At 35.0% G+C, this 12,635-nt stretch overlaps 1 protein-coding gene across 3 annotated transcripts; it reads left to right on the forward strand.

Moving 5' to 3' along the window:
* Positions 6,018–11,208, forward strand: LOC105172500 (glutamate receptor 3.2). Of its 3 annotated transcripts, none has more exons than XM_011093952.2 (7): positions 6,018–6,207; positions 6,693–7,150; positions 7,321–8,660; positions 8,741–9,018; positions 9,396–9,427; positions 9,502–9,896; positions 10,347–11,208. In XM_011093952.2, the coding sequence occupies exons 2-7, from the start codon at positions 6,883–6,885 to the stop codon at positions 10,827–10,829; spliced, it is 2,796 nt and encodes a 931-aa protein (XP_011092254.1). In that variant the 5' UTR covers positions 6,018–6,207; positions 6,693–6,882; the 3' UTR covers positions 10,830–11,208. The 3 variants fall into 3 exon arrangements, with proteins under 3 accessions (XP_011092254.1, XP_011092255.1, XP_020552932.1); XM_011093953.2 differs by lacking the exon at positions 6,018–6,207 and adding an exon at positions 6,278–6,315; XM_020697273.1 differs by lacking the exons at positions 6,018–6,207; positions 10,347–11,208 and adding an exon at positions 10,097–10,334 and having other exon boundaries at positions 6,326–7,150.

Here is a 12,635-nt window from a genome sequence, read left to right on the forward strand (position 1 = left end):
CGTAATGTACAAATTGAGTTCAAAACCACTCCCTCGATATATTAAGTATAAATAAATTGAGAGTACATAACTCCGTTACAAATAAATATGGCCATTAAAAATTGGGTTAATTACACTTAATTTTTTTTAAATTACAAAATTATATATTTTTTTTTAAAAAAATTAAAATTACACTTGCACTCCTTCCACAAATTTTTTGTTTATACTTAACCCTTTTCGTTGACGTTAGAAAAAAAATTATATTTATCTCATTATAAGTACAAAAAAGTACATGAGAATATTACGTGAAGGATAAAATTAAAAATTTATGTAATTATTTTACTAATATCAGTATTTTTTATCTAAATTTTAACGAAAGGGGCTAGGTGTAAACAATGACATTTTGGAGGGGGTGTAACTGTAATTTTAAATTTTTTTTAGGAGAATGTGTAATTTCACATTTTCATAGGGAGTCTAAGTGTAATTTAACCTAAAAAATTAAAGGTTAAATGCAATTTACATCCCGGTATTAACCAAAAAGAGAAAAAAAAAATTATCCCTCTGTGTTCTTTAAAATGAAGTAAAAAACCTCCTCATGAGGGTTCGTGTCTCACAGCTCTTTTTCTTATTTATTTTTTATTTTTAAATTTTGATTATGAAATTATATTCATAACTTTATTTAGAAATCATTTGATTTGATTTGAAGCAGAGGTTGAAATTTAACTAGTTGATCAATGGTGCAGATTTACTTAATTACTTTAAATCAATGATTGGAAACTTTCAAATATATAAATTACATTTTAAATTATATATATGTAATATATATTTATATATATAGATATGCATATTGCTACTGGAAAAGGAGGTGGTGGCGACAGGAGGGGACGAAGGGGGGAGGGGTAGACAGATCTGAAGAGAGGGGAGAATTGGTGAATAAGAAAAAAAAAGTATATAAAATAATTTTGATGTGTAAATATTAATATATTATATTTTTTATATAAATATTTTATTTCAATACTTAAAATTACATAAAATCGTACAATAAGTGCGTGCACCGTACCGTAGTCTTGAGGGTTTCTTTTTTTGCTCAATTTCTAAAAACATCGAGGCATAATTTTTAAATTTTTTAGAGATTTTTTTGAAATTATAATTATATCAAATTTTAAAAAATATATTATAATTTACCCTAAAATATAAGAACTAAAATCATACTTTAAAAAGTTTAAAAATTTTTAATCTAAAGTATTGAGAAAAGAGAACATAAATTACGCAGATGAGATGAGACATGGCATATATTTTAATAAAATAAAAGATCTTCATAGGAGTTTGGATTTGACTTTAGGACCACATTTGTAGAATACTACATTTTAGAAACATGATAAAGTATTCCAATTATGACTTGTTCAATTTTGAGAAATATCTATTTATTTATTTATTTTTTCTTTCCCAACTTGATTATGTCAAAACTCTATTACAAGTTTAAATGGTGTGTTAATAAATAATAGTGATGGGGAAACCCCAATTTTCGTCATTTGGGCAGCAAGGATCCGCGCTTCAATGAAAACAGGTTGGGGAGATCTGTTTAGTAACCGAAAATTCGATTCAGGGAGGGTCGTCTGATCGAAGAAGCCCATTGCCTTGACGGCGACACGTAGCCCAAGCAACAGCATCCACATGGGCCTATAAATACCCCAATGTATTACTTTTTGAGGTAACTGCTACTTGACAATTTCGACCTACTATCTCCAGTTCGTATATTTTTACCTCCAACAACTCTAACTTGAGCGTCGGAGGGTCGTTGTCGGGAACGAACTCGACAAGCCTCACGCTCGTGTTTTTATCCTCAGAACCCAATCGCTCGATTTTGGAAGAGTATATGGCCGTGTTCAATCTAACCATCAAGGTCGCATATTTCGAGCGAGATCAAATAGTTTTAAATCTTTTTTTTCTATATTTAACTGTCAAAACCAAATTTCCTTGTAGCCACAGTATAGCATAATTATCATAAAATATTCTACTCTACAGCTATATTGATTTCACAAATCTTGATTTTTGGCATGTCATTTCAAAATTTCTAAGTAAAAATACTATACTATAAAAAGACAATCACACCACGAAATTTTGATCATTTCAAAAGTGTTTTGTTTTCCCCTGAAAGCTAATGATTTGTCAATTTCCTAAACTTTTCATGTGAAACAATGAAACAATCCATCGTCAAACCCATTACTCCTTTTCCACTCCAAAAATAGAAAATTTGAGAAAAAGCATCATCTACTTTAATGAGCCAGCCTAGTTCATAAAAAAATAGAGGGTGATCTGATGTATCATGCATTTTAACTGGTCCATCAATTTTTTGTGGGCAGTAAAAAGGTGGCGAGGAAAGTATTATATCTCGACTTTTTATCGTGCGCTATTGAGCTCTCTTGTATATCACATATGGTGCGAGCGCAATCTTCAACGATTTGATGGAGGAATACGCGGGGCACCTTCTGTAGGAAAATTTATTATTGAAGATATCCGATAATGGATACTTAGTGTTGATTTACCTCCTTGTATTAGTATTTTTGCACTTTTTCGTTTATGGCGGATCTCTTGACCTGTTGAGGTGACTGCCTAGCCTTTCATATTGTATTGTACCAATGTACTACTATTTATTTAATAAAATTTATATTTACCGAAAAAATTCTTAAAAAAATATTTCAATATTTGCTAGAGAAATATGATAATTTCCCCCCTTCACTTTTGAGATACAAAGGGATGATGATTTTATTTTGATTTTTTTCCCAACATATATGCATATGATAATGAGAATCACGCAGTGCCTATAAAATATTTAAATTAAACTTTAATTATTGCGCAAAACGTGCGTGTGCCACCACAGTCGTAAAATCCCACTAGTAGCATCCATCTTCTTGTTTTAGGTGAATGGTAATAAGAGTTTTCTGTGGGGGAATGACTAACTAGAAAAGCTTTTTTCTTTTTGTCCCACATAGCTTTCATAAACAACTTTCAACTTGTATATAATGAGCCACCTTGTTACCATTTTCATAAGTGTTTGTATGTGTTTATTGATTATGCAAATTTTGGAAGAAAGTGTTCTGGTTTGATTCTGCAGAAATGAGAGTGCATTGCTTGTAACTCTCTACAACCGAGGCCTTCCATCCATATATATAAATAGTCATTGCTTCTCGCTTCACTCTCCACACGCATATCGCCAACCAATTGTCCAGTTCCTACTGACGTGTGCATTGCCTCGCCGATCTCTCATAATGGAGACATTAAAATGAAGTCAGTCATTCATTTGCTGAAATACATTTAGACCTATAAATATTCTTTTTTCAGATCATTTACAGTAAACAAATTTATAACTTTCTACCTCGTTTGATTCTTGAGATCGCATACTTTTCATCTCGAACTCGAACTGACTTTAACGTTGGAGAATCTTAGCCGGGGACAAACCTGGCTAACCTAACGGGCTTCTTTCTTCGTAAGGACCACTTCGACATCTGATAACTATATAGCGAACTTCGGCACTGACAATGAAGAGATTGCTATCCAACTCAATAGGGAAGCAAACAATTTTGCTATTACACATTGCTAGTACCGAAATTTCGCTTTCAATACAATATCTTAGCACAATATTATTTTTACTTACATTTCCACTATTATAAAATTTAAAATAAAATTATTATACTATTCAAACTATCGATATCCAATAACAATATCAAATTCCCATAAATAAGTTTTACCCAAGCTTAAAAAGAAAAAAAAAGGGTAATCAAATATGCCTATCTTTGTTAGATGTGGTCACAGGATTCAACACACCATAAATATTTAAATTAAATGATGAGTGATGCCTCCTACACAATAAAATGGTGCTGTCCTTTTCCCACCCATAAAAAAGAGGTCCCTCCACTCTTTTGACATCTTTTACAACATAAAAGTCACATGATAACCTTGCTCCAAATTTTCACTCTCACTGTTCTTCCAAAAATGAGACTAAAAATAATCCAAGGCATGAGTCAATTTCACACTATTGTCCATGCTTAATTGTATTTATTTAAAAAAAAAGTTATTTATTTTCTGAGATAATTGAACTTGTGAAGAAGATGAGTTTCGTTAATTAACATCTTGGTTGCGTTTTAGCCACAAACGTTGTTATCTGTATTTTTCAGGTGTATCTTATCTTTCAATGTGTTTGTAAGTATTTCTTTTGGGAATTAGTAATTTTTTTTGGGGGGAAGTTGGATAAAAGATAGAAAAGTGGAAGAAAAAATGGGAATATTTGCAAAAATTGTTGAAAATGTATGTCGAATAAGCTAAAATCTTCGATACGGATAAATATTTCACTTAAAATTTTTTTGGGCAAAATCAAGCTTTTTTCTATATAGAGCAACCACATTTACTCGATAAGTATAATATACTTGTCATATGATTTGAGTAGAGTTTAGGAAGAGTTATTAATCGTGTGACAAATATAATTAGGGGTGCAAGATGAGCCGAGTCGGCTCACCACTAGTATTCAAGCTCAGAAGCTTGAGCTCGAGCCGAGCAATTTCGCGAGCTCACCCTTTTTTTTTTTTAATTATATATATTATTTAAGTGCATATTAAATATTATATCAAGTTTATATTTAAAATTCACCATATATTAGAATTATTAGTCAATATATCTCTTATTTTAATTTTATATAATAATAAAATACGATATTTTTATTTATATTATTTAAAAATAAGTTTAAGCAATAATTTAGTAAGTTTTGATACTCTTTTTTGTAAATAAATATTTAAAACTCATTATCAATTACAATTATCAGTTGATATCTCATATTTTAGTTTAGATGATATTAAAATATGGTATTTTATATTATATTATCTAAAAACAAGCTTATATTAGACATTTAGTACGTTTTGATAATTCTTTTGTAAATAAATGTTACAATTTCAATTCATTAAAAATGCATTTATTCACTATAAATTAAAATTATTAGTCCATATCTCATATTTCAGTTTTAGACGATATTATAGTTTATATTATCTAAAAAGAAGTTTAATCAACAATTTAGTATATTTTCATAATTTTTTGTGAATAAATATTTAACATAATGCATATGAATTTTATCGTTATAGTTTCAATATCCACTACGATAAAATGCATTTATTTTAAAAGTCATCATATATTAGAATTGCTAGTCAATATATCATATTTTAGTTTTAGATGATATTAAAATATAGTACTTTGATTTATATTATCTAAAAACATGCTTAATCAACAATTTAATATGTTTATATAATTATTAATTTTATAAATAAATATTTAATACAATGCATATATTTTATCGTTATAATTTCAATGCATTACAACAAAATTTTTCAAGCTGTTTCATGTGGTACAATAGTCCATATTTTTCAAATTCAGATATTTTAGAAAAATAATTAATTTCGGGCTCGAGCACATTGTCTAGTGCTCGAGTTCAAGCTCGAGCCTTTATTCCATGAGCTCGTCGAGCTCGAGCTCAGATTTTTTGCAGAGCTCGACTCGTTTGCACTCTTAAATATAATACTACACGTGTTAATTGTATGATTAATTCAATATGACTAAACTTCGTTTGAAATTTTTTTTTGCATAATGCGTAATTTTTTAGAATATTTTAAGAACGTGTGCTTAAACATGTTTGAGCTTTTTTTTATAGTAATACTTAACAATTTTTATCATTTTTACGTTGTTCGAAAATTTATTTTAAAGTAAAAAAAATTATAGTAGGAACAAACGAATTTTAACAAATAAATAACTTACAATAAGTTGGAAACTCGGAAGTACTCAAATTTAAGCATTTCCAACTATGATCCCTTTTTCCTCACACAAGTTTTCTTGGAATGTCTTGGGCACACAAAAGTGGTGCAAAATGCAAATCTTTCTTGTATTCAAGAACTTATTTTAAGGCAAAAGTTGTATAGTACAGTGGAAACAGCTTAAAATAAGCTCGAACTCCAAAAAGCACTCAAACCGGGTATTTGCGCAAACATGATCCTTTGTTTCTCTCACACAAGTTTGCTTCAAATATCATAGGCACAAAAACGTGTAGAAATTATCACTTTTTCAAGGGATTCTCTATAACCCCGTCATCGTGAGGTCATGAAAACAAACGGACACTTTGGGCTGGTGGCATGCAACAGTGGGGTGGGGGGTAAAAAGTTCAAGAAGCAAGAACTGTACGGAAGGGAATAGGTAAGCCAATCAAAGTGGGACGCCCATTATATTAAGTTTTTTTCTGTTTCTCTGTCCACAAGTATTCTCACAATTTCAAGATTGAGGCAAATTTCTACAATTCTGCAAGTGGGCTCTCTTTTCTTTTCTTGAAAACTCTAGCTTTTTTCCCTTGTGGAGGTCACTTTTCTTGGTTCCCTTTTTGTAATTTATGAGTGTATTGTGTCAGCATCCATGTACTTGTTTGCTATCTCTTACCCCTTTTATAGTTTTCTAGTCTAGTGAGTTGTGCGGTTGATCTGAGTATACTCTGCTTCATCATTAGTTCTGTCATTATGTTTCTTTTTCCCTAATCTTCTGGGCTAAGCTTGTTGCTTTGTGTTGTTTTGTATTGGGAGCAAAAGAAATTTCCTATATTTTATGCTGTTAGAAGGTGTTTTGTTCAAGTTTGTTGCTTGTCCCTTTCTAAATTCTGAAGAATCTTCTTTTGGCTTTTGCTATGGCAGTTGTATTGTAAAAGTCTAAGTCACATTATACGGCCCATTATAGAGAAGGATTTGTTTGTTGGATTTGATAAACCTCTACTATGTCTTGCTGAGTTTTCTGGCTTCCTTCCCTTGGGAGGTCTAATGGACTTTGACGCTGTATAGTGGTTGGTTCTTTGTGGATTAGTTCTTTTAGTTTTGTTATAATCTCATGGCAGCAATGAATTTGGTGTTGGGGGTTGTGGTGGTGCTTTTATCTCTTCTGTCGATACGGGGGTATTCGAAAGAACATTCAAGACCAGCTGTTGTGAATATTGGGGCTGCTTTTACGTTTGGCACTATCAATGGGAAAGTAGCAAAGATTGCAATGAATGCTGCGGTTGAAGATGTGAATTCTGATCCTAGTTTTCTTGGGGGGAGCAAACTAGTTCTCTCAACACATGATTCGAATTACAGTGGCTTTCTTGGCATTATTGGAGGTATGTGTATCTGTTTTCTTGTAGGATGTCGATCTGTTGCCATATTGTTTTGATTCTTGATGTATTATTCAAGGCTGCTCCTGGCATTGCAATATGATGAAGTGATCTTTATGCACAAACTATATCATAGACATAACAATAATCCTTTTAAACTGCTTTGGAACACACAGGTTTGCAGTACATGGAGACTGATACAGTAGCAATTATTGGACCACAAGTCTCTGGGATGGCCCATATTCTGTCACACCTTGCGAATGAACTCCATGTCCCAATGCTGTCATTTACTGCATTGGATCCTAGTCTTTCATCTCTTCAATACCCCTACTTCGTTCAAACAGCACCAAATGATCTCTTCCAAATGGCAGCCATAGCTGATATGATTAGCTACTTTGGTTACAAAGAGGTTGTAGCTATTTATACTGATGATGAGCAGAGCCGGGGCACTATGATAGCTCTAGGGAATAAGTTGGCGGAGAAACGTTGTAAAATCTCTTACAAAGCAGTACTTTCCCCTGAAGCCTTTGCAACTGACAGTGAAATTTCAAATGAGTTAGTTAAGGTTTCACTGATGGAATCCCGAGTCATTATTGTGCATTCATATGCTGTAATTGGACGTAAGGTTTTTGATTTGGCCCATAAACTTAGAATGATGGAGAAGGGATACGTTTGGATCGCCACAGCTTGGCTGTCTACTGTACTCGATTCCACTCCTGTTTCTGGAGAAGTTGCCAAATCCATTCAAGGAGTTCTCACAGTCCGTCCCCACACAGCAGATTCTAAGAGGAAAAAGGCGTTCATTTCTCGATGGAACAAATTAAGCAATGGTTCAATTGGGTTGAACCCTTACGGCCTATACGCTTATGATACTGTCTGGATAATTGCTAATGCAGTCAAAGTGTTTCTTGATCAGGGTGGCACCATCTCCTTCTCAAACAACTCAAACTTGAACGGCGTGGGAGGAGGGACTCTAAATCTTGGTGCCTTAAGCACATTTGATGGAGGCAGTCAACTGCTTCGCAACATATTGCAGACCAATATGACAGGTTTAACTGGTCGAATTGCATTTGATTCAGATAAATCTGTTATTCGTCCTGCTTTTGATATTCTAAATGTAGTTGGGAAGGGATACAAACAAATAGGCTACTGGTCTAACTATTCTGGACTTTCTGTTGTGTCTCCCGAGATTCTTTACACCAAAGCACCTAACCGTTCCAGTTCAAACCAGCAATTAGACCACGTGGTGTGGCCAGGACAAACAACAGTCAAGCCTCGAGGGTGGGTTTTTCCGTATAATGGAAGAAATCTAAGAATTGGAGTTCCAAACAGGGTGAGTTACAAAGATTTTGTTTCAAAAGATGAAAGTACGAATGAGATCCATGGATACTGCATAGATGTATTTGTTGCTGCCGTAAACTTACTTTCATATGCAGTACCTTATGAGTTTATCTTGTATGGAGATGGCCACAAGAATCCGAGTTATACAGAGCTTGTACGCATGATGACATCCGGTGTAAGCATAGTTGCTGATATTATTAGTCTTGAATCCACAAAAGGAATTTGAATTTCTATGACCTCACTGGCTCTGTACAGGTTTTCGATGCAGTTGTTGGTGATATTGCAATTGTGACCAACCGCACAAAGATTGTGGACTTCACTCAGCCTTATATAGAGTCAGGGCTAGTTGTTGTGGCACCAGTCAGGAAGTTGAACTCCAGCCCTTGGGCTTTCTTGCGCCCGTTCTCTCCATTAATGTGGGCGATCACAGCTGCATTTTTCCTCATTATTGGAGTGGTAATTTGGATCCTGGAACACAGAATAAATGATGAATTTCGTGGTCCGCCGAAGCAACAGCTTGTCACAATTTTATGGTGAGATCATTTTTAATGGTGATTCTACCCTCATTTCTGAAGTCGTAAGTCTATGGCATCATCTCAAGGCAGTAAATCTAAGTCCACATCTGTCCTTATTTCAAGTTTTATGTGCTTTAGATTATATTTCCAAGAGTTGTTAGAGTGTGGAGTCCGATCTGGTGTCACACTTTGGCCACTTATACAACTATAAATATTATGTCTTAGTACGATAAACTCGAGCAAATGTAGGAGCAATTCCATCTTGCAAACCAATAAAAAATTTGCATACGCATGTTTGATTTTCCTTTTTGTTTTTCTCATAATTTCCTAGTAGGAATGTCTATAAAAGTATTTTGTGCTTCAAAATCTCACCCCCCTTCTTTTTCACCTTACAGGTTTGGCTTCTCAACTATGTTCTTTGCACACAGTAAGTATTACCATTTCAGCTAATGTGCTAGCATATATCCATTATACTGATTAGCAGCATATATTACATTTCAGGAGAAAATACCATGAGCACTCTTGGTCGTATGGTTCTAATCCTCTGGCTTTTTGTGGTCCTAATAATCACCTCAAGCTACACTGCTAGCTTGACTTCAATCCTCACCGTTCAACAGTTAGCCCCATCCATTAGAGGCATTGATTCCTTGATCACGAGCAATGACCACATTGGATTCCAAGTCGGGTCCTTTGCTGAAAATTATTTAATCGACGAGCTCAACATTGCTAAATCTAGACTCATTCCCCTTAACTCGCCAGAAGAATATGCAGATGCCCTGAGGAGAGGAAGAGTTGCTGCAGTCGTGGATGAGCGTCCGTACGTGGATGTATTTCTCTCCAAGTACTGCATGTCCCAAGTTGTTGGACGAGAGTTCACAAAAAGCGGCTGGGGATTTGTGAGTATCTCTGAATTCTAACATGACAACAGAATATTACTATGCTAAAGCAACTCGGATAAGACTCATTTAGATCACGCTTTTCAGGAATTTATGTGCTTGATGCTTGCCAGAGTATATTTCTATGTTGCAGGAGGTTTGCATGCTTCATTTCATTAATTGTCATAGGAAAATGAGTGACTTGGTTGAATTTTTTGCAGTATCCACTTGAAGTAAACTTGTTCAAATTTGTGGAGGAATTCTGCACTTATAGATAATAGATGGGCATTGAACCTTCTGAAGCTGGTGTATTTTGAAACTTGAATTGTCGCCCTAGAAACCAACGTGTCAGCCTTTTTTCTCTTCTTCTCCTATTGTACTGCAGACTGAATATACATGACTGACTTTTTCATTTATTCATGCAACTTATATAGATTTAGAACATAACTTAAGATGTGGTATATTTCATAGGCGTTTCCAAGAGACTCCCCACTAGCCATGGACATGTCGACTGCTATTCTAACATTATCAGAAAATGGTGAACTTCAAAAGATACATAAGAAATGGCTGAATGCAAGAGCTTGTCATCGTCCAAGCTCTGATGACTCGGATCAACTTCAGCTCAAGAGCTTTTGGGGTCTTTTCCTTATATGCGGAATTGCATGCTTTTTAGCTCTGATCATCTATTTCTGCTTAATGGTATGGAAGTTCAAGCGATACTTTGCTGAACAATCAGAACCCTCTTCAGTACAGAGCAGTTCACGGTCCATGCGAATACAAAGATTCCTGTCTTTTGTCGATGAGAAAGACGAGGTGTCCAAGAACAAGTTGAAAAGAAAACGCGCAGAGACGCTGCCCAGGGGTGAAGTTGAAGACCATCGGTCACTGACTGGAGTTCAGAGGACTGCATCAGGCACTTACCGGGAGGGGCATTATGGGAATTCTTACTTCTGATGAACTGAAGTTCCTGGTTGGTTCATCGTGCATTTTTCTCTAGAGCATTGTCAGGAAAGTGAATAAACATCGGAAAGTAAATGAAAGATGAAGACGAAAGGTATCTTTGCTGAGCTTCCTTTTACTCCCTCTTTTATCCGTATACAGAGATAGAAGATAGAACGCTCGTGATTTCAATACCACATGTAAATATCCTACACTGGTACAGGAAATAGTAATATTACAACATGAACTCCAGGAAGTCTTAGTTAATGTTTTCTGCTTCTTGGTATTATGTCGTTGGTATATAGTATAAGGAGACTGATAAATCAAATGTAAGTGTAATACGTCTGGGCTACTGGAACTATGAAATGATATTCCCAAAGTATGTGTCTGTGTATACAAGATCATTTTAAATTTTGTCGGCAGGCAAACACGGTATTCACTTTGAGTTGGAATGCGCATCTGCAAGGCGACAGAAAAAGCTAACCAACAACTTTAATTTGCCTGTCCAAACTTAGTAAATAGTTTTGGTGAAGATTACTCTTAATTATCAACAGACATTTTCCTTTTATCTGGACTACTCAACTGCACAGATTTGAGTTTCTGCTTGTTGCACAGACAGAAATACACACACTAAACTCCTGTCTATAATCATTCTGAAGTGTTTTCTTGTTCTTGCAATGCTCTTCCAGAAGTCAAGAAAATGGACCAACTTTTCTCACTCCAGCTTCATATGAATTTCTTCTTTGCTCTGTGTAGCATACACAGGTTCTTTTCTTGAAGTCCATCTGAGATTAACTGCAGCTTGAAGTTGGCAACATTATTGAGCACAATTGTTGCAAGAAAAACACAGCACACACACGGCACCCAAGACTTCTACTGATCCGACTCCTGCCTTCTTTCTTCTACTTCATTCTAAAACAAGCAGCATATTGCATTAAATGGAAGTACAAAGTCATCTAGACGGACGCCCCAATCCCACTAAACTGCACATAGGCTGGGGAACATCTACGCATGATCCATCATCATCGTCCAACGTCCCACAATCCCGTTACCCGAATCCCATATTCCACCATTGATGATCATCAAGCGCTGTTGATCAAGAAAGTTGCTGTCATCATGAACAAAGAATGCCTGACGAACTATGCAGCTGCGATAGGAGGAAATGCCACTGGTGGCTGTGGGGAATTCATGCCTAGTGGAGAAGATGGCACTTTGGAAGCTCTCAGTTGCTCAGCCTGCAACTTTGCACCTGCCACAGAAATCTCTAAAGAAAAGAAGTTTAGGAGAGACCTCTTCTTGTCATCACAATGTGAATCCAAGAATCCAGACGAAACTGATATCTTTGACGGCGGTGGCTAATGTGCGCTGATGCTCTTTGCTTCCTAAGCCGGATAAGGGCGGTAGTGGCGGCAACAGTGATGGTGGCGGTGGCAGTGGTGGTGAAGAAGATGTTCAGAACAAAATTCAGTGAGGAACAGAGCAAGGAAAATTCTTTTTTTTACTAATAATAGTGAATATATACAATATCTCGTCTCGAAATATTAAACAATATTTCAATCCGACCAATCAATACTAGCAACGATAAATAAATTACAATAATTCACATAAAACGAGATAAATACCCACACATTTGGTGACACTTGAACCCATGACTTCAGATTTGTTTATAGGACCTCAGTCTAACCACTATGCTAAGACATCATTGATAATTGGATGCAATTAAGATGGACTACAATTATATATACTTTGGTAAGTTGGGGGGTTAAAGTGCTACAACTTACAACTTTTGGTGCAAAGTGCAATTTAAAAACTATACGATTA

The sequence above is a fragment of the Sesamum indicum genome, linkage group LG10 (genome assembly GCF_000512975.1).
Source record: "Sesamum indicum cultivar Zhongzhi No. 13 linkage group LG10, S_indicum_v1.0, whole genome shotgun sequence".
In the NCBI taxonomy this organism is placed as follows: domain Eukaryota; kingdom Viridiplantae; phylum Streptophyta; class Magnoliopsida; order Lamiales; family Pedaliaceae; genus Sesamum; species Sesamum indicum.